This window comes from Mandrillus leucophaeus, unplaced genomic scaffold (assembly GCF_000951045.1).
Source record: "Mandrillus leucophaeus isolate KB7577 unplaced genomic scaffold, Mleu.le_1.0 Scaffold55, whole genome shotgun sequence".
NCBI classification, from domain to species: domain Eukaryota; kingdom Metazoa; phylum Chordata; class Mammalia; order Primates; family Cercopithecidae; genus Mandrillus; species Mandrillus leucophaeus.
In genome coordinates, this window is record NW_012105919.1 from 3,980,232 (window position 1) to 4,002,474 (window position 22,243).

At 45.9% G+C, this 22,243-nt stretch overlaps 1 protein-coding gene and 1 pseudogene across 1 annotated transcript in view; both read left to right on the plus strand.

Annotated features, from left to right (window-relative positions):
• The window catches only part of OAS2 (2'-5'-oligoadenylate synthetase 2, 69/71kDa), a 38,948-nt gene extending 23,808 nt beyond the window's left edge, over window positions 1–15,140 (plus strand). The window contains exons 4-11 of the mRNA XM_011997912.1: window positions 1,442–1,677; window positions 2,192–2,336; window positions 6,519–6,689; window positions 8,482–8,770; window positions 9,980–10,167; window positions 11,158–11,396; window positions 12,532–12,685; window positions 13,793–15,140. Of these exons, the coding sequence (XP_011853302.1) occupies window positions 1,442–1,677; window positions 2,192–2,336; window positions 6,519–6,689; window positions 8,482–8,770; window positions 9,980–10,167; window positions 11,158–11,396; window positions 12,532–12,685; window positions 13,793–13,903 (1,533 nt within the window). The 3' untranslated portion in view covers window positions 13,904–15,140. The remainder of the gene's footprint in view (window positions 1–1,441; window positions 1,678–2,191; window positions 2,337–6,518; window positions 6,690–8,481; window positions 8,771–9,979; window positions 10,168–11,157; window positions 11,397–12,531; window positions 12,686–13,792) is intronic.
• A 3,856-nt stretch (window positions 15,141–18,996) lies between these two features.
• LOC105552316 overlaps window positions 18,997–22,243 on the plus strand; it is a 48,370-nt pseudogene continuing 45,123 nt past the window's right edge.

A 22,243-nucleotide genomic window follows, 5' to 3' on the forward strand; every position in this document is an offset into this window, starting at 1 on the left:
ACCCAGCCATAGTAGCACTTTTTTTCACGTTTTGCCATATTCCATTTTATGAATGTAACACACATTTATCCATTCTGCTGCTTTGGGTCATTTTCAAATTGGGGCAATTTTCAAATAGATGATTGGGTCATTTTCAAATTGGGCAAATAAGAAATAAGGTAACAAGGAAAATTTCCCAAAAGGCCTTTTGTGAATGTAAGCATTCCTTTCTCTTGGGCAAATAGGTAGCAGCAGAATTTCTCGGCTATCCAGTACACATATATGAATGTCGTGTACATATATGTGTGTAAATATATAAAATATATATGTGGTTTACTTGTTTTTTTGTTTAACCATAGCAAATCTTGCCAAATCATTTCCAAAATCTTACCAAATTATACTCCCATCAGCAAGATGTAAGTTTCAGGAATATTATCAAACCCAACTGGGGATCTGCCCACCCAGCGCAGCAAAACCAAACACAGACTTTGGGACTGCCGTGAGAGAGTGAGGCATTTATTGCAGGGAGCCACGCAGGGAGAATCGGGCAGCTCATGTTTAAGAGCCAAACTCTCCGATGGCTTACAGGTAAGTGTTTTAAAGGTGAGGGGACAGAGGTTACAGGCAAAGCCATAAATCAACACATGGAGACTGTAGATTGGTTTGACCTAAAAAGGTGTGACGTCTCCAAGCAGAAGGGAGGAGATGGATGGATGGCTCAGGTCACAGGATTCAAAGACTTTCCGATTTGTGATGGGTGAAATGGGCGAAGCTTTATCTAAAAATTTCAGATCAGCAGAAAGGAACGTTAGCTCTGGCTCGTAGGTGTGACCTCCTCCAAGACCCTCAGGAAGAAATTTAGAATAAAGAATGAGGTCAGGGTTCAATCCTCAGTTTCCCCTTATCTGAGGTCTACCTGCCAGTCGATTTGCTTGGTGGGGGCCTGAGTTTCTGAAAATCAACTCAGGGACAGGGACATACTTTAAGATGTTATCTTTAGTTTCTATAGGGAACAAAACATCTTCTGACTCTAGCTTCCTTGGCTACTGTTTTAAGTGACTATTACCTTCCTTTTTTGTTGTTTCTATTTTATTGGTTTTTTTTTTTTTCACTGCTCCTGTAGACCCTAAATTACTATATTTTTGCTTATCAAGTTGCTCATTGACTTTTAAAGGCTAGTAGGGTGCCTGGAATTTCCCTCAAAAGAACTCCAGATTGTCCTTTATTTTTATGCTTGTGGGATGGGAGCAGTGGGTGGCCTGCAGCCCCCTAAGAGAGGTCCCTGCTCCATCCCAGTTGTTCCACATCTTTGTCAAGACTTGGTATTGTCAATCTGCTGAATTGTAGGTATTCTGGCAAAGGAGAATGACTTCCTGTAGACCTCTGGTTTCTTGATTTCAGATCCCTGACATGGTAAGAACTGGATCCCCGAATGAGCTGCTACCCTTTTCTTCTCCCACAGTGTCAGAACAAAATGAAGGATTTACCCTTGCTGTCTCCATATGCCCTGGAGTTGCTTACAGTGTATGCCTGGGAACAGGGGTGCAGAAAAGACAACTTTGACATTGCTGAAGGCGTCAGAACCATTCTGGAGCTGATCAAATGCCATGAGCAACTGTGTGTCTATTGGATGGTCAACTACAACTTTGAAGATGAGACCATCAGGAACATCCTGCTGCCCCAGCTCCAATCAGCGAGGTGCCGAGCTTCTCATGCCCTATCCCTGTACCTCATCATCCACATGCCAGGCATACCTCTTTGGAATGAGATCTCAGCTTTGCCCTATCAAGCCAGTGCTGGACCAGAAGAATGGCAGCCACCATGGGTGGGAAGGCAGAGGGGTCTGTCTGAAAGAGGGGAAGTCCAGTCAGTGCTTTTCAAGTTCCAAGCCGTAGTCACATTTTGTCCCCTAAGCAAACACTGGAGAGACACTTCCTGTTATAGAAGGCAGGAGCTAAGAGAGAAAGGGCAGCGGGGGGACAGGCAGAGGAGACCACTTTGTTATTTTATTAATAGAATGTCTCTGTAAAGCAGCAAACATAGGGCCAGAGGGGCTTGACGTTGTAGACAAAATTCCTCAGCAGCTTGGAGGAGCCGCAGGAATCCAAATTCAAGTTGCCAGATTCCCACTCCAGGCCTCTTTCCCCAAAACAGATTTTGCCTCCCACAAGCAACTCAACTGACATTTTTTTTAATCTAATGGAATACACAGGCCAGTAATCTTGGATCCAACCGACCCAACCAATAATGTGAGTGGAGATAAAAGATGCTGGCAATGGCTGAAAAAAGAAGCTCAAACCTGGCTGACTTCTCCCAACCTGGATAATGAGTTACCTGCACCATCTTGGAATGTTCTGGTAAGAGGGTTTTCCAAATGCAGAGTGTTTCATGCTGCAGGAAGGTCTTCCTGACACCTAGGCTAAGCCTTATCTGAGAGTACTCTGTATTAGTTTCCTGTGCTGCTGTTACAAAGTTCCACAAAACAGATGGCTTAAAGCCACAGAAATTTATTCTCTCACCATTCTGGCTATTACAAATTCAAAATCAGGGTGTTGGCAGAGCCATGCTCTCTGCAGGCCCTAGGGAAGAATTCTTCCAGGCTTCCTGCAGCTTCTGGTGGTTGCCAGCAGTCCTTGGCTTGTGGCTGCCTCACTCTAGCCGCTGCCCCTGTGGTCATGTGGCCTTCTCCCTACGTGTCTTCTTATCATCTTCCCTCTATGCATGTCTGTCTTATCGTATCCTCTTCTTCTAAGAACAACAGTCATACTGAATTAGGGCCCACCATAATGACCTAATCTTCATGAGATCCCATTTGAAAAGACACTATTTCCAGGTAATGCACATTCATTGATACTATAGGTTGGAACCCCAGCATCTTTTAGGGGGACACAGTTCAACCCATCGCACACCATCAAGGCAATGACTATGAAGTGCAAAATGGAACAAAGAGAAAGGGGGATACCCACAGATGCGAGATCTCAATTAATTTTTGCAAGAGAGAAAGCTGGTGAGCAGGTGGAGACATGAAACAGAGCATTGCTCAGAGAAGGGGGTGGCAGTCAGGCCTGTGGATGCCAGGACAGGTTCTGAGCTCCATTCAGGCAGGTGCCGGGGGCAAGAGCGGGAAGTGGGGCCAAAACAAGAGAACCAATTAAGGCACCAGCAGTGAAACAGGTGCGCTGGCCTTCCCCCTCCCATCCCCAAAAGGAGAAGTAAATCTATCAACACAAACTCCCCTGCATGCTCAGTGCTTATTAGAGAAAAGCTATCAAGAAGAACCTTCCCAGATTAGACCACTGAGCCCTCTCGGCTTTTCTGGGAACCACACTGGGGACAACTGTATTAATTGAGGCCAGTGGGGCCAACCAAATTCCACACTTCACAGACAGATTTATTTATATCCAAGTTATGGGAGGCAGAATCTACATCCCATTTGCACAGAAATGTGAAGGCTAACTGAGCAACAATCTGGCATGTCAATGAAGATGTAAATTAGTTTAGCAAACTTCACAGAGGGTGGGGAGTCTATGAATGGGGAACTTCCCTAACTGGACTCAGAAGTATCAGGACACTCTGAGCAGTCACCCCTGTGCCCACCGTAACCCCTACTTTCACTGGACCCCTGGTCTTTGCTCCCTGACCCCAATTTTCCTGGCTTCTTCAGACAGATTTTTTCAAAAATTATCCCCCCAACCTGACAACTTATTCTGAAGCTTTGAAACATTTAAAAAGTTAGAAAAATGGTTCAGTAAACTCCTGTGAGCCCCTCACATAGATGCACCCATGTGCAACATTTGCTATGTTACAGCAATATAACACACGTTTGTGTGTGCACACGTTATTATTGTTGTTGTTGTTATCATTGTTTTTAATCTTTTTTTTTTTTTTAAGAGATGGGGTTACATCTCGCTACATTGGCCAGGCTGGTCTCAAACTCCTGGGCTCAAGTGATCCTCCCACCCTGGCCTCCCAAAGTTACGGGATTACAAGCGTGAGCCACCTCGCCTGGCCCATCGTTATAGTTGTTGTTTATACTGAGCCCTTTGAGAGTAGACTGCCAGATATCTCTTTACCCTTAAATACTTTCACAGGGATCTCTGAGAACAAGAATATTCTCTTCAATAACCTCTATGCCATGATCAAATTCAGGAGATTAGGAGTCATATGTTATTGTCCCAATACAGCCATTGGGATGATTTTGACAATCATGCCAAGAACGTCCTTCATAGGACATTCTTTTCCAACCCAGAAGTACATGTGGCATTTAGTTCTAAACATCTCCTAAACCATCTTTTGATATTCACTGTGGCTGTTTTTATTCTGCTATCCCATCAACTTCTATTTTGAGAACTGTGAGACCATCCCTGTCTCTACAGTTTTTGAAGACAATTAGGCCCAGAAACCACTGCATAAGGAGGTCCAAACATTGGAGGGCTCATGTATACATACACATGCACACATGTACATGCATACACACACATGTACTCACACACATGCACATACATGCACACACATGCATTCATACGCATGCACACACATGCACTCACACCACGCACACATATGCACTCACACACCACAAATATTCTGTCCTGTGGAAGGAGCAGTGTTGGCAATGAATTTACCTTCAATAGGCATCATCCTCAGCAACTATGAGGCCAACTTACAACATCTAAGAACAACCAAGGTTGACCTTCAACTTTCAAGCTGAATGCCCTTCCCCACCTCCAGGTGAGCTAGCCCATCTTGTCTGTGTTGCCAGCAAAAGTACAACATTTGTATAGAACACTGAATTAGTTGCCTCTTACTGCTGTTTTTAAAAAATGCCCTAAACTTAGTGGCTTAAAACACATGAATTTGAGCCAGGCACAGTGGCTCACACCTGTAATCCCAACACTTTGGGAGGCTGAGGGGGGAGGATCGCTTGAGAACAGGAGTTTGAGACCAGTCTGAGCAACATAACAATACCCCGTCTCTACAAAAATAAATAAATAAATTAGCCAGGTGCAGTGGTGTACACCTGTAGTTCCAGCTAGTTGGGAGGCTGAGGCAGGAGGATCACTTGAGCAAGGGAGATCAAGGTTGCAGTGAGCCATGATTGTGCCACTGCATTCAGCCTGGGTGACAGAGCAAGACCCTCTCTCAAAATTACTTTTGCACCAACCAAAAAAAAAATATATATATATATATGTTTCCTCACCTTTTCAAGCTCCTTGAGGCTGTCCAAATTTCTTGGCCTATGGCCCCTTACTCCTTCTTCAAAGCCAACAGCATAGCATTTTCCAGCCCCTCTCTCTACTTCCAACATCACATCACCTCCTCCAACCCTAACCCTCCTGCCTCCGTCTTATAAGTACTCTTGTCCTTACAAGCACAGTGGCTCATGCCTGTAATCACAGCACTTTGGGAGGCTGAGGTGGGAGGATTGCTTGAGACCGGAAGTTTGAGACCAGCCTGGGGAACCTAGTGAGACTCCCATCTCTAAAAAAAAAAAAAATAGCTAGGCGTGGTGGCACAAACCTGTGGTCCCAGCTACTCAGGAGACTAAGGCTGGAGAATCCCTTGAGCCCAGGAATTGGAGACTGCAGTGAGCTATAATGGCACCCCTGCCCTCCAGTTTGGGTGACAGAGCGAGACACTGTTTCTGAAAAAACATGGGTTAGAATCATGGGTTGGAAGGCTACCTATTGGGTTCTATGCTCACTACCTAGGTGATGGGATCACTCATACACCAAGCCTCAGCAACATGCAATTTACCCATGTAAAAACCCATGCATGTATCTCCTAGAACCTAAAGTAAAAGTGGAGAAAAAATGTATTAATTAATTCAATTAAAAATTAAAATTAAGAGGGAAAAGACCCTTGTGATGACATCAGGCCAATCCAGGTAATGCAGAATAATCCTCTCATCTCTAGAGCCTTAACCATGTGTGCTTCAGAGGGAGCACAGCTGTGCCAAAACCTGGACTTTGAACTGTTGGCCTCCAGAACTGGAACAGAAGAAACTTCTGTTGTTTTAAGACATCTAGTTGTGGTCACTTGTTATGGCAGCCCTTGGAAACCAACACACCCGCACATGGCGTGTTTAACACAGGCTGATACAATCTTAAGAAAGGAATGGATGTGGTCATCAGCAATCTCCAATACCTATAGCAAATGGGAAAACAGGGAAGGACCAGAGGTGTAGTTAAAGCAAAAAGCCACAGGTCATTAGGAGATGATGCTCAAACTGGGCAAGGAAAAAGGAGTTTGGAGTTAGGAACACGACAGATCTGTCTGGACAAGGATCCAGATCTCTCCTGGGGGAAGGAGGGGCAACTAGGACTGTTTTTGTTTCTGGGGGGGTTTTGCGTGCCACCCCAAACTCTCAGGTGTCTTCTTGGGATGTATTCATGCAAGGACAAAAGATGGAAAAGATGCCAGGCCACGAGCTGGAGGGCAGTTGGGAGAGAAAGGGTAGGGGGCCCAGTATAGGCAGGAAAGGAAGCCTCGGATGGACTTACAGGGGCCACTCACACTTGGGGTCTTCCTTCCTTCCCCAGCCAGCACCACTCTTCACGACCCCAGGCCATCTTCTGGATAAGTTCATCAAAGAGTTTCTTCAGCCCAACAAATTCTTCCTAGAGCAGATCGATAGTGCTGTTGACATCATCTGTACATTCCTTAAAGAAAATTGCTTCCGACAATCAACTGCCAAGATCCAGATTGTCCAGGTGAGCACTGGCCTTTCTCATGTCTTGTTGGAATGATGTAACATTGGGCATTCCTGGAAGGGAGCTAAGTGTGCATTGTAGCTCTCCAGGATCCATATACCTTCAGAAACGAGGAAGGGAAGTAGGAGTTAAGGGAACTAGGACACTAGTTTTCAGTAGGGGCTGTGGATAGACTGCCTAGGTCGTTAACAACACAACTTGGATTCTGTATTGTTTTTCTTGGAGCTGCTGGCCATCCTTGGGGCTCTTGGGCGTGGAGACACATCACTCCCGTCTCTGCCTCTGTCATCACACCTTTTCTTCTGTGTCCACCTCCTTCTCTTCTTTTCTAAGAACACTTGTCATTGGATTTAGGACGCAGCCTGATCCAGAATGATCCCATCTCCAGATCCTTAACTCAGTTACATCTGCAAAGACCCTTTTTCCAGATAAGGGCACATCCACAGGCCCCCAGAGGGTATTTTTACAGGTCCACCATTGAACCCACTGCAGATTCTAAGGAGCTTAGAATCTCCTTCTCCTTTGAGTGACTGGAGCCCAACTTGCCCCATCAGCTGAGCTAGAGATTCAGAGGCTTCGGTCATCCTTGTCTGTGGCTCAAAGGCCATGGGGCTGACATGTTTCTCTCTGTTTACTGGTCACAAGACCAGATAAACGTGTTCCCATGGTCACAAGAAGGGAGAGAGGAAAATGTTATTATGTCTGCGTAAACGTCTGTGGGGATGCCGGAACAAATCTGTACATCTAGAGAGAGGGGCCTTGGAATTGGCACCAATAGCCCCAGGGCAATGAGTGAACTGTCTCATTGAAGGTCACTGGAGTGAAAACAGGACTGAGTTTCTGATCAGTGTTAGAATTGTCAAAGCGTGTGCTTTCTCCTCTCCTTCCTGAGACCCCATTCACATGATATAGTCAGTGAAAAAGAAAAGGTATATGACACATTAAAGAAGAAAAGAGAGCCATCGGCAGATAAGACATTGCTTTCCATCTTCCCGGAGTTGGTTGAAGGTTTCTCTGCTAAGGCCAGAGGAAGGTGACACCTAGAGATTATGAGGAAGGGGCTACAGTCTGAGAGGAGCTGCTGAAGCCCAACTCTTAAAGACAAAGGTGGGCTGCATGAATGAAGGGGACTGGAACAGGGATGAATTGGGGATCTGCGTACAGGAAATAGAACACAACCTTTCCTCACCTCCTTAACCCATATAATCAGGCATTTAACACCCATGGATAAAATAAAACATTTTTCTCTACAGAAACTAAATGGAGGAGAAGGAACAGGAAGGGAAGGGGGAAGCCTTAATGGCAGAGACATAAATAGCCCACAAAGCCTAAAATGCCTACTATCTGGCCCTTTGCAGAAAGTTTACCAACCCGGTGCTCCCCAGACCTGCAGGAGAAAACACGCATCAAAGAACAGATGAGCACTTTCACCATAATGGTTGCATTCCACTCGATTTGTTTGGTTACAGGAATCCAAATAAAGCTAAATATGTCTTTAGGCAAAATCTTTAGGAAATTGACCTGAGAAGCAGGTAACTTGTAACTAGCCCATCAGTTGTTTGTGTATGAAAGGCAGGAGAATAATTGCCTTTGGAACTGTATAGTTTAATAACTGCATTATCTACTAGTTTGTAAAACAAAACCCTTTGCTTTGGGCTCAGCCCTCACTGGACCCTAATGCAGAACTTGGCCTTGGAAACCACATCAGTTAGCCCAACTGGTGCCAGCCCATGGGGGCAGGGGACTCCTCGGTCTAGGAAATTCTGGATCTCAACCTTTCTTTCTTCCTTAGGGAGGATCAACCGCCAAAGGCACCGCTCTGAAGACTGGCTCTGATGCCAACCTCGTCGTGTTCCATAACTCGCTGAAAAGCTACACCTCCCAAAAAAACGAGCGGTACAGAATCATCAAGGAAATCCATGAACAGCTGGAAACCTTTTGGAGGGAGAAGAAGGAGGAGCTTGAGGTCAGCTTTGAGCCTCCCATGTGGAAGGCTCCCAGGGTGCTGAGTTTCTCTCTGAAATCCAAAGTCCTCAACGAAAGTGTCAGCTTTGATGTGCTTCCTGCCTTTAACGCTCTGGGTAAGGCTCCCCAGACCTTAGCTTCTGGAGGAAGAAGATTCTGGATCCTGGAAGTGATAGTGGACAGAGGGTGGAAGGAGAGCCACGGGACTCAATGATGGGCTGTGAAAGCATGTGCTACTCATGGGTTCCTGGCCCCAGCAAGTGGCATTAATCATGGCAGTAATACTTTACACTTGTATACGATTTTGGTCCCATTTCTTATTTCCAAGCATGGTGGTGCGTGCCTGTAATCCCAGCTACTCAGGGAGGCTGAGGCAGGAGAATTGCTTGAACCCGGGAGACGGAGGTGGCAGTGCGAGATTGCACCACCGCACTCCAGCCTGGGTAACAGAGTGAGGCTCTGTCTGAAAACAAACAAACAAACACACAAACAAAACAAGTAGTTGGGCTGGGCATAGAGGCTCATACCTGTAATCCCAGTACCTTGGGAGGCCAAGACAGGAAGACTGCTTGACCCAGGAATTTGAGACCAGCCTGGGCAACATAGTGAGACTTCGTCCCAGAAATAAATAAATAAATAAATAAATAAATAAATAAGTAAATAAACAAACAAAATTAGCCAGGCATGGTGGTACACGGCACACGCCTATAGTCCCAGATACCCAGGAGGCTGAGGTGGCAGGATTGCTTGAGCCCAGGAGAGCGAGGCTGCAGTAAGCTGTGATCATGCCACTACATTCCAATCTGGGCAACAGAGCAAAACACTGTCTCAAAAAAGCAAAAAAACAAAAACAAACAAAAAACAAGAAGCAGTGCACCAGATTTAGCCCCAGGGGCCATAGTTCACAAACTCCAGATCAGTGTTGTCCCAAAGATCTTTCTGTGATCATGAAAATGTTCTATGTCTGGGTTCTACAACTACTGAGAGCTTGACATGTGGCTACAGCAACTGAGGAACTAAATTTTTAATTTTCATTCCCTTTAATGAATGTGAGTGCAAATGGCCACATTGGCTGGTGGCTGCTCTGTTAGTGTAAGTCTAGATGATACTTTAATAATACCACCGGCACCCATGTAGACCACATAATTTTTTACATAGCTCATTATTCTGGAGATGCTCCCTATAACTTAGACATCAGTCTTTCAAATACACTAACACTATTCAAAGTAATTTCCCAGAATTAAATCGTATTTGTCAAAAATGTTTTGTAATCTGTTATTTACTGTGCATATTAAAGCAGGATGTCAATCTCTCCCTCATGGCAGGTCAGCTGAGCTCTGGCTCCACACCCAGCCCCGAGGTTTATGCAGGGCTCCTTGATCTGTATAAATCCTCAGACTTCCCGGGAGGAGAGTTTTCTACCTGTTTCACAGTGCTGCAGCGAAACTTCATTCGCTCCCGGCCCACCAAACTGAAGGATTTAATTCGCCTGGTGAAGCACTGGTACAAAGAGGTAAGGACGGTCCTTCTTCTGACCATGGGGTTATTATTTTTACCAGTAAGCCATGAACATTAAGCCCTGTTGCCCACAATCTCCCATGCTGAGGGCCCACTTTGGAGAATCTTCCCACTGGGTATCTTTATGACCTTCCCATCACTAACCCTATTCATTTGGGTCAGGCGTTGATGGCTTCTGGCCACCAAAGCTGCTACATGTGATTTACTTTGCCCTCGCACTAGCCAAAGAATTCTGCAGGAATCCAAGTGACCTTGCCTACAGAGGGTAGGTGGAAGCTGGGATTTACACGCCCACACGTTGCCAGTGGGGCTTTTCTGCTTCCCGGTGCGCACACTGTCTCTCAGAAGGCAGTTTGAAGCTATAGGTGGAACCAGGGCTGCATTTTCTATATTGGTCAATCTCCCCGCACTTGCACACAAGGTAGCATCTGAATATTCTCGTGACAGTAAACATCAAGCACATACCACCTCTTCCTGAGATGCCTCCTCTCTGTGCCCAGCTCCCTGAAACGTGAAACCAAGACCAAACTCTGTGGTTTTCATCCCGGAAAATCAGAGAGCTGGCATGACGTGTCAGAAGACTCGGGGCTGTGACATGACCTTGAGTGAGTCACTCCACTTCCCGCAGCCTCAAAGTCTTCATCTAAAATGCAGGTCATGCTGCCTGGGTTGTGGCGAAGATTAGGAATGATGTGGGTGAATGCCTGGGCCCATAGTTGGCATGCAGTGGGTTTCTAGTCAACCGTAGCTGTATTATTGTCCTAGGAAGGCATATATGGTCAAAGGCACAACAAAGAAACTCAGGTGTGCTGCCTACCAGCTACCAGGTGGACTCCTGTAAGGCTATGCAGTTTAGACATCCAAGCTGCAGAGTGTGAGCACACCAGCATGACATCATGACTCAGTTGCCCTGCTGTGGTCCCTGTGCGGCTCTCACTGAGCTCCTAGGCTAACCAGTTCATCTGATGTTCCCACTCTTCCCTAGTGTGAAAGGAAACTGAAGCCAAAGGGGTCTTTGCCCCCAAAGTATGCGTTGGAGCTACTCACCGTCTATGCCTGGGAGCAGGGGAGTGGAGCGCCAGATTTTGACACTGCAGAAGGTTTCCGGACAGTCCTGGAGCTGGTCACACAATATCGGCAGCTCTGCATCTTCTGGAAGGTCAATTACAACTTTGAAGATGAGACCATGAGGAAGTTCCTACTGAGCCAGTTGCAGAAAACCAGGTGCCCTCACCCTAGCCCCATCCTTTTCTTAACCTGACTCCCTTGAACACTGTCTCAGCGACCTGCATTTTCCTCTGCTGGGGTCATGATTCATTCCTTGTGTGAGAGGGGGAAAGTGCTAGCCAACAGAACTTCTCACAGTCTCGGGATAAAACCTAAGGAGGCAGGAGAAAATGCTGTTCAGAAAAAAATACAGAAGGAAGGTTCAAGATATCAGGTCCCTGAGTTGCTTTCATCTAAGAGGTGTTACAGTTGGAAGTGTGTCCCTGAGAAGTAATGCTGTCATTCACGGGCCAATTTATCCTGCAGGGTTTTTACTGGATTAGGGTGTATCTCCTCTTTCAGACCTTCAAGAATAGTAAGAAACCGTATCCATCTGCTTAGGGCCACCAGCAAGGGACAAAAACAATGGAAACCAGAGGAAAGGAAAGAGAAAATAAAGGAGCTTTGAAAAAGAATAGAGGAGAAGTAAGAGAGAAGGAAACCCCCGGTGGGTTGCCTACCATGGGTTCTTGGCAACATTATATTTGATTAAATTATGTATCATATTTTAGCTGACATAGCAAGGAGGAGAAATTTAGATTATGCCTTCATTATGTCTTCATAAGTATAGCAATTAACAGCTTTCAAAACACTTTTGGCAAATAAGATGTAATTCTAGGAAGTTACTTTGGTTTTGGTTTTTGTTTTTGAAGACAGAGCCTCACTCTGTCACCCAGGCTGGAGTGCAGTGGCACAATCTCGGCTCACTGCAACCTCTGCCTCCCAGGTTCAAGCTGATTCTCCTGCCTCAGCCTTCCAAGTAGCTGTGACTACAGGTGCCCGCCACCATGCCCAGCTAATTTTTGTATTTTTAGTAGAGATGGGGTTTCTCCATGTTGGCCAGGATGTTCTCGAACTCCTGGTGCTCAAGTGATTCTCCCACTTCAGCTTCCCAAAGTGCTGGGATTACAGGCATGAGCCACTGCACGCGGCCTCTAGGAAGTTACTTTGAACCCTATTAGTAAATTTGAGTTGCTGACATCTAAGCTATAAGAATGCATTGCCTTATTGCTGAAAGTAGTATAGGATGGACTCCAAATTCTGAAGTCACTGGTTTTTGGAATCTCCTAATGCCTTCTAACCTCTTATTCAGGCCTGTGATCTTGGACCCAGCCGAACCCACTGGCGACGTGGGTGGAGGGGACCGTTGGTGTTGGCATCTTCTGGCAAAAGAAGCAAAGGAATGGTCATACTCGCTCTGCTTCAAGGATGGGACTGGAAACCCAATATCACCCTGGAAAGTGCCGGTAAAAGTCATCTAAAGGAGGCGTTGTCTGGAAATAGCCCTGTAACAGGCTTGAATCAAAGAACTTTGCCTACTGTAGCAACTTGAAATTAACTCAGCCACAAATAACAGAAAACCCAGCTCACAGGAGCTTAAACAACTGGTCAGCACCCTAAGCCCCCACTACAAGTGATCCTCAGGCAGGTAACCCCGGATTCATGCACTGTAGGGTGCTGAGCAGCATCCCTAATCTCTACCCAGTAGATACCACTAGCCTTCCTCTCCAGCGACAACCAAAATCTTCAGACATTGTCAAACGTTCCCCTGGGTTCACAGATCTTTCTGCCTTTGGCTTTTGGCTCCACCCTCTTTAGCTGTTGATTTGAGTACTCATGGCCCTGAAAGCGACCACTGTACCTCCAGATGGCAAGTTCGCTTTCCAGGAAGCAAGAAGGAAAAGATACCCAAGGGTCAAGAACACAGTGATTTTATTAGAAGCTTTATCCAGCAAATTATCTTCCATTTCATTGCTCAGAAATGTCATGTGGTTACCTATAACTTGAAGGTGGCTACAAAGATGACTGTGGACGTGGGTTGCACTGGCCACCCAAGGATGTCTGCCACACTTCTCAAAAGCCCTCCCTACCTACCAAGATATACCTGGTATATTCCACCAGGATATCCTTCCTCCAGGTATTTTCCTTAAAGCAGGATTTCTCAACTTTGATACTTCCTCACATTTAGTGCTACTCTTTGTTTGAAGGCTGTCCTGTGCATTGTAGGATATTGGCAGCATCTCTGGCCTCTACCCACTAGACACTACCCAGTTGTGACAATTAAAAGTGTCTTGAGACTTTATCATTTGTCTTCTGCCCTAGGTGAGAACCCTTGCAGTAGAGGAACCCTACACCCCAACCCTGGGTGGAATGTAGGGAAGAGGTGGCCAAGCCAACCATGGAGTTAGCTCTAATTATTAAGATCTGCATTATAAATAAGTGCCAAAAAATTGTCTCTGGCAATAGTTACCTTCCCAGATACAGGTGCCCCCTTTTTTCCCCCTAACTCTTTTAAGCAATGGTTGTAACTGTTAGGAGACATTGCTGTCCCACGTATATGTTTTTCTTTTTAGACAATGCAGACACTAGGAAGTTGTAGAGCTAGGATCCATCCTATTGTCAATGAGATGTTCTCATCCAGAAGCCATAGAATCCTGAATAATAACTCTAGAAGAAACTTCTAGAGGTCATCCGGCAATCACTTTCAAAGACTCGGCTCACCATGAGAAAGAGTCACTCACATCCATTCTTCCCTTGATGGTCCCTACTCCTCCTTCCCTTGCTTCTTGGACTCCTTGAAATCAATCAAGTCTGCAAGCCCTTTCATAAAGTCTTGCCTTGCTGAACTCCCGCTCTGCAGGCTGCCTGCCTTTAAAAATAGTTGCTCTCATCCACTTTGTGTGCATCATATTTCTGTCAACTTGTATTTTTTCTTGCATTTTTCCAATTAGCTCCTCCTTTTTCCTTCTAGTCTAAAAAAGGAATCCTTTGTGTCTTCAAAGCAAACCCCTTTACTTGCCCCTTGGTTCTCATAACTCTGTGATCTTGCTCTCAGAGCTTCCAACTCATCCACGTCCTGTCTGTTTCCTCTGTATACAAAACCCTTCCTGTCCCTGCTGACACAGAGGTCTTCTATGCCAGTAGCCAGTCAACCCTTTCATTAGACCTTCAAGCTCTCCAAAAGCTCAGATTATAACTGTTGCCATATATATATGAGGCTGTTGTCTTTTCCTTCTGAGCCTGCCTTTCTCCCCCAACCCAGGAGTATCCTCTTGCCAAATCAAAAGACTTTTTCTTTGGGCTTTAGCCTTAAAGATACTCGAAGGTCTAGGTACTTCAACCTCACACACACTCACTTAAAGTTTTATCACTGCTGCATATACCAGTTGTGATATAATAAAGAATGTGTCTGGCTTTTGTGCCTAGTTCCTAGCACACAGCTTCAAAAACTCTACTGTTTCCTGATAGGAGTGTCTTTTGCACTCATAACAAGTCCTTTTCACCCATCCCTGGGTTTATGCTAACAAGGTTACCCATGATGGGCCCTTAGTTTCAAGGGAGGAGTTGACCAAGCCAGAAAGACCAAGCATGTGATTAGAGCATTGGAATTTTCAGCCCCATCCCATCCCCGATCTCTAAGGAGGTGATGGGGCTGGAAATCGAGTTCAATTTTAACATGGCCAATGATTTAAGCAATGATGTCTATGTAAAGAAACCCCAATAAAAACTCTGGACAGTGAGGCTTGGGGAGCTTCCTGGTTGGTGAACATTCCAGTGTACTAGGAAGGTAGAGCATCCTGATTCCACAGGGACGAAGGCTCCTGAGCTCTGGACCCTTCCAGTGCTTGCTACCATACATATCGCTTTATCTGGCTCTTCATTTGTATTCTTTATAATAAAATGGTGATTGTAAGTAGAGCATTTTCCTGAGTTCTGTGAGTCATTCTGTAAATTATCAAAACTGAAGGAAAATCATGGAAACTCCCAAGTTTGTAACCAAGTCGGACAGAGGTGTAGGTAGCCTAGGGACCCCATGTATGGCTGGAGTCTGAAAGAAGGGTGGACTTGGTGAGGACCTTGCTCTTTAAATTGTGGAATCCACACAAATTCCAGGTAATCAGTGCCAGACTTGACTTAAATTGCAAGACAGTCAGCTGGTGTCACAGATTAGGTGTTGGAATGCACCACTACTCTTGTCCAGGACGCAGGCAAAAGAAGTATATATGAAGATGTTGAAAAATGGAGGAATACAGGAAACAAGCATGAGAAGAAAAAGCAAGAATAATTTTTAGAAAGTTTTTTAAATAATAAAAAACATTTAATGAAAGAATGACCACTTTAAGGACACATCTACTCAATCTACAACTATTACTGGGGCCTTCTGGATACCCAAACTTGTACTAGATACATAGGCAGGAAACAAGGAAGAGGAAACTGTAAGACGCTGCCCCCATCCCCATGGGGCTTGGCTGGAGGAACTGGAACACATAGCCCTAAATCCCTTAAAGAAAAATGAAGGGCCAGGCTTGGTGGCTCATACCGGTAATCCCAATGCTTTGGGAGGCCGAGGCAGGCGGATCACTTGAGATCAGGAGTTCGAGACCAGCCTGGCCTACATGATGAAACTCCACCTCTACTAAAACTACAAAAAATTAGCTGGGCTTGGTGGCAGGTGCCTGTAATCCCAGCTACCCAGGAGGCTGAGGCAGGAGAATTACTTGAGCCTGGGAGACGGAGGTTGCAGTGAGCCAAGATCTCACCGCTGTACTCCAGCCTGGGCAACAAAGCGAGTCTCCATCTCAAAAAAAAAAAAAAAGAAAGAAAGAAATAAAAGAAAAGAGAAATGAAGGGAAGTTTACAACACGTGCCAAGTGAGATGTATATGATGAGAAAGACCATAAAGAACAAGGTGAACTGCTCAAAGCCACACAAAGACAGAACGGGACCATTTCAGTCTTTCTCATCAATGTCTTCTCAGCACTCAGTAGACATTTAAATTCATTAAGAGCAAAGACAATAAAAAGTTCACAGTAATTAAGAAACATGCAGTCACGGGTCACTACTGGAAGCAGCTAGGGCACCAACCCTTTCTCAGAAAATTGGCAACAAATGGCCCTGAATAGGCAATAATTAAACCCAGCCTTTCTTATACAAATTGTGTTTCAGTATTAAAAGAGCAGCCATAACTGATGAGGAAATTTTATTCTTTTTTTATGGAAGAATTCCATTTAATACATGTTTAAAAGATGACAAATTAGAAACATCATCATTTTGTAGCCGTAATAGGTTTCTTGCCCAATGCACACAGCAAGTCAGTTGACTGAGACACCAGGTTGCAACATTCAAAGAGGTTTAGTTGTAGGGCTGCCAAATGCAGAGATAGGGGGAAACCTCAAATCTGCCTCCCTGAATAGTTGGGGGCTAGGATTTTTAAGGGTTTGGGAGTGGGCCAAAGTGTGGAGATCGTTGATTGGTTGAAGAGTACAGCGTGAAGTCACGGAACAGGGAGAGGAAGAAACTGTGTTCTCATAGTACTGCTGACTCAGTGCCTCTGTTGGGGTCTTCAAACTGGTTGCCTCAGCTGTTCTGTTGGAACTCAGGATCAGATGAACATCTTAGGCAATTCTTAAACAGAAGCCTTATGATTTTAGCAGGGTCTAACTGTGTCACCCAGGCTGGAGTGCAGCAGTGTGATCTTGGCTCACTGCAACCTCCATCTCCAGGCTCAAGTGATCCTCCTACCTCAGCCCTCTGAGTGCTGGGACTACAGGCACATACCACCACACCCAGCTAATTTTTGTATTTTTTTTTTTGGAGACTGGACTTCACCATGTTACTCAGGCTGGTCTTGAACACCTGAGCTCAGATGATCTGCCTGCATTGGCTTCCCAAAGTGCTAGGATTACAGGTGTGAGTCACCACGACTGGTCAAAAGCCTTATGATTCTAATGTCAGAGATCCTATAGGAACAATGGGGATGTAAATGGTCAGTATCTAGTGCTCCTGACATTCAGTTACAAGGAAGCGGATCAAAGCGCAGCATGATTAATGCTTAATTACAATAATATTTCTGTCCAGAATTCACTTTAACCCTGTGAGGACAGCTTTAATTTTGCAACCTACAATGAAATAAATGATTTAGGCAGAGATTATCAATGGATGAAACCATTAGATGAAATGATGGGGATGGCTATAATGGGGTGGGGAGATGTCACCTCCCAAATCCACAGGGTTTATTTTTACTTTTTTATTTTTAATGTTGAGACAGGGCCTCACTCTGTTACCTAGGCTGGAGTACAGTAGCACAATCACAGCTCATCGCAGCCTCAATCACCCAGACTCAAATGATCCTCCCACCTCAGCCTCCTGTGTAGCTGGGACCATAGGTGCCATAGGTGCACACCAGAACACCTAGCTATTTTTTAAAATTTGTTTGTAGAGATGGGGTTTCACCATGTTGCCAGACTGGTCTCAAACTCCTGATCTCAAGCAATCCTCTCACCTCAGCCTCCCAAAGTGCTGGGATTACAGACATGAGCCACCGTTCCTGGTACCAAATCCACAGTTTAATCTCAGTGTTAGCAGGAGGAACAGCCAAACGTGGTGGCCTCCAGGTATGAGACAGTACAGAGCACACAGCACAATCCATTACGTGTTCTTGCCAAATCGATTTTTTAAATTTGGGAGCAATATTGGCTACGAGAAACAAAAGCCATTGAGTTAGCAAATTCCAGAGAAAATGTATAGGCCAGACAGACTTCAAAGAAAGAGAACAACAAAATATGGAGAAACCAGGATAGAAATGTGGAAGGGTGTGCATTCTCCTAACCACAAAAGGGAAACGAGCCAAGAACCTAACAAGAATCCAGTTAAGCAGGGTTCAAGGTCAAGACCCCAGACCTATAGTTCCACCCCAGTTACCCTAGCAACCAGGTCCCCACTGACATCAAAGGAAGGAAGCAATGACTAGATGCAGGACTACTCATGGCAAGTGGCCAATGGCCAAAGGGGCAGTTTAGGAAGAATTTGAGCGACCGACCACAAATAAGGTCACCAGTGGGGAGAGGTTGTGGATAAAAGGAGCCTGCATGCTGGAAGGCTTTGGCTGCTCTGACCTGAGGCTCCTCCAGCTGAACTTAGTCAGATCGCAGTAGGTAAGATGTTATCACTCCTCGGTTCCATTCTCTGGCACCAGTGCCTGGTATAATCCTTAGACGGGGCAAGGTGAGGAAGGAAGCTCTCCTTTGCCTATGTGAGTTGGGCTGGGTGCCCTGGAGTGCTGTGTAGACCTGGAGGGAAGAATCTGGCAAGGAGAGCAGGATATGAGGATCCCAGCAACTCAGCCCAACCAAGAGGGTCCCATCCAAGCAACAGTGTCCGGCATGCTCATCTCGGATGGAGTTCCTCAAAGAGGTGCCATATCCAAGCCACTGTCCCTTGATTGTAAGGCCAGGCTGGGAATTGCAGAGGGGAACTCGTCATGTTCCTGAGGGAATGGGGATGTGGGGCTCCAACTGGCGGGGCAGGGAGTTATCAGCAGGAAAAGGAGAAAAGCTCAGTTTGCGGGCAGGGGTGCTTACGAAATAACATCCTTTGCCAAGGCTCAGCCAGGAGAAAAAGGCTCACAAAGGGCTTAACTGAAGCCCTGGCCAGAAGGGAAAAGACTCCACAGTTGAAAGAGCAAGATAAAAAGGCCCTGGTGCACCTGTATCCTGGTTGAGGGTCTTGAGGGTTATTTAGGGCCCGAGGCCGATGGTGGCAGAGTCCACATAGAACTATGTTTTGTGGTGTTCTGGGGAAAACATTTCGGCTTGGCTGTGCTATTCAGTATGGCTGTATAGTGCTTTTGAATACATTAGTGGTGTTGTCATGTGTTCTGGACCATTAATGAAACCTACCATTCAAAATTCAGATATTGTCTTTGCAGAAAATCTTAGTGTACATTTTTGTGATATCCAAAGAGGTGACATTGTGATTGCAAAAAGCCCAAGTGATCCAAAATCAAATATTTGTAAAAGAGTAATCAGAAGGAGACCAAATCCTCATCACTAGTCCATTAGATTTCTTTTAAAGCCATAGTTATGTACCAGTGGGTCATGTTTGGTTAGAAGGTGATAATCTACAGAATTCTACAGATTCCACATTCCAGGTACTATGGACCTATTCCATATGGACTAATAAGAGGACGAATCTTCTTTAAGATTTGGCCTCTGAGTGATTTTGAGTTTTCGCGTGCCAGTCCTAATGGCCACAGATTTTCTGATGATTGGTAAGCATTTATTCTTTTGACTTGATTATTGTTTCGTGTTCATGTGAATTTATTACTCCCGTTGAAACCATGTACTTACCAATAAACTATTTGCTATTCAGAAAAAAAAAGGCCTTTGGCCAGGCACGGTGGCTCATGCCTGTAATCCCAGCACTTTGGGAGGTTGAGGCGGGTGGATCACCTGAGGCCAGAAGTTCAAGACCAGCCTGGGCAACATGGTAAAACCCCGTCTCTACTAAAAATACAAAAAAAAATTAGTCAGGCCTAGTGGCATGCCTGTAATCCCAGCTACCTGGGAGGCTGAGGCACGAGAATTGCTTGAACCTGGGAGGCAGAGGTTGCAGTGAGCCAAGATGGCACCACTGCACTCCAGCCTGGGGTGATAGATCGAGACTCCATCTCAAAGGAGGATTTGGCCAGGATGATGGCTAGGATAATGGAAGAATAGGGTGGCCAGCAGGTCACCACTATGAGCTCGAAGCTCAATTCCTTCTGATAGCAGGAGAGAAAATGCCACTAAACCCATGGGAGGCAAGGAGTACAGGAGAGCAGAGGAATAGCCCCCCAAAGATGTCCATATCCTAATCCCCAGAACCCGTGCGTATGTTATCTTACGCAGCAAAGGGGCTTTGCAGATGTGACTAAGGTCATGGATCTTGAGATGGGGTGACACTCCTTGATTATGCAGGTGGGCCCAATCTCTTATTTTGATGCAAAAGCCATTGAAAGCAATGGCAAAAACTGCAATTACTTTTGCACCAACCTACTAATCACCTGAGTCCTTAGAAACAGAGGCCCTTTCCTAGCTGAAGAGATTCACTGGAGAAGAGGCAGGAGAGAGACCTGAGCTTCTGTCACCGGTTTGAAGATGAAGGGAGCCATGGATCAGGAAACATGGCACCCTCCAGAGCTAAGAACAGCCCCAGCCAACATCCAGCATGCAGATAGGGCCCTCCGCCCTGCAACCACATGGAACAGAATTCTGCCCACAAGAGTGAGTCTGGAAGCAGAGTCTTCCCAGAGCCTCCAGAAAGGAAGGCAGCCCAGCTGTCACCATGATTCCAGCCTGGCAGGGCTCAGAGCAATCACCCACATTGCTTGGTTTGCGACCCCTTCCTGGCATCACCCCAACCTCTTGATTTCCTCATCGCACCTCCTACTATTGACACTTATCTCTTGTCTCCCTCGTATAAGGACCCTTGGGATTACATCAAACCCACCAGCATAATCTCCCCCTGCTAAATTCTTAACTTAGTCGTATCTGCAGAGTCCTTTATGCCATATAAGGTAACATATTCACAGGTTCTGGGGATTAGGACATGGACATTTTGAGGAAGTAATTACTCAGTCTACCACACTGGGTGTATTACTCTGTTCTCATGCTGCTATTAAAGACATATCTGAGACTGGGCTATTTATAAAGAAAAGCAGTTTGATTGACTCACCGTTCTGCATAGCTGGGAGGTCTCAGGAAACTTACAATCATGGCAGAAGGCACCTCTTCGCAGGGCGGTAGGTGAGAGAATAAGTGCCGACCAGAAGAGGAAGCCCCTTATAAAACCATCAGGTCAGGCCAGGCGCGGTGGCTCATGCCTGTAATCCTAGCACTTTGGGAGGCCAAGGCAGGCAGATCATGAGGTCAAGAGATCGAGACCATCCTGGCCAACATGGTGAAACCCTGTCTCTACTAAAAATACAAAAATTAGCTGGGCATGGTGGTGTGCACCTGTAATCCCAGCTATTCGGGAGGCAGAGGTAGGAGAATCAGTTGAAACCAGGAGGCGGAGGTTGCAATGAGCCGAGATCGCACCACTGCACTCCAGCCTAGCAACAGAGCAAGATTCCAGGAAAAAAAGAAAAATCAGGTCTCATGAGAACTCACTCACTATCACGAGAACAGCGTGGGAAAAAACCAGCCCCATGATTCCATTATCTCCACCTGGTCCAGCCTTTGACACGTGCGGATTATTACAGCTCAAAGTGAGATTTGGATGGCAACACAGAGCCAAATCCTATCACTGGGCATTGGCAACCAGTTGGTATTTAAACCATGACACCGGAGAGAGAATCTAGAAAGTGAGTGTAAACAGAAAAGAACAGGCCTGGGCTGGGCAGTGGCTTACACCTATAATCCCAGTGCTTTGGGAGGCTGAGGCAGGAGGCTGAGGCTTGAGGTCAGGAGCTCAAGGCTGCAGTGAGCTCTGATCAACCCACTGCACTCCAGCTTGGGCAACAGAGCAAGACCCTGTCTCTAAAAAATAAAGAAAGGAAAGGAACAGCTCCAACGACTGAGACCTGGGGTTTCAATTGCCCCAACCTGTGTCAAACTCTCTTCAAAGACCTCCAAAGTCCCACCTGTTTCTCCTCTCCCCTGTCTTCCTCCCCCATCCATCCAGTCTGTGTGCCCTGGAGAGGAAGACGAAGAAAACGGCAGCCCGCTCCACAATCCCAGTGCCGGGAGGCCTGAAGCCACAATATGCTACAGCAAAAGTACCTTAGAAAGAATTTACAAAAAAATGACTGGGCACGGTGGCTCATGCCTGTAATCTCAGCACTTTGGGAGGCTGAGGCAGGTGGATCGCCTGAGGTCAGGAGTTCAAGACCAGCCTGGCCAACATGGCGAAACCCCGTCTCTACTAAAAATACAAAAATTATCCAGGCGTGGTGGCGGGCACCTGTAATCCCAGGTACTCCAGAGGCTGAGGCAGGAGAATCACTTGAACCCAGGAGGTGGAGTTTGCAGTGAGCCAAGATC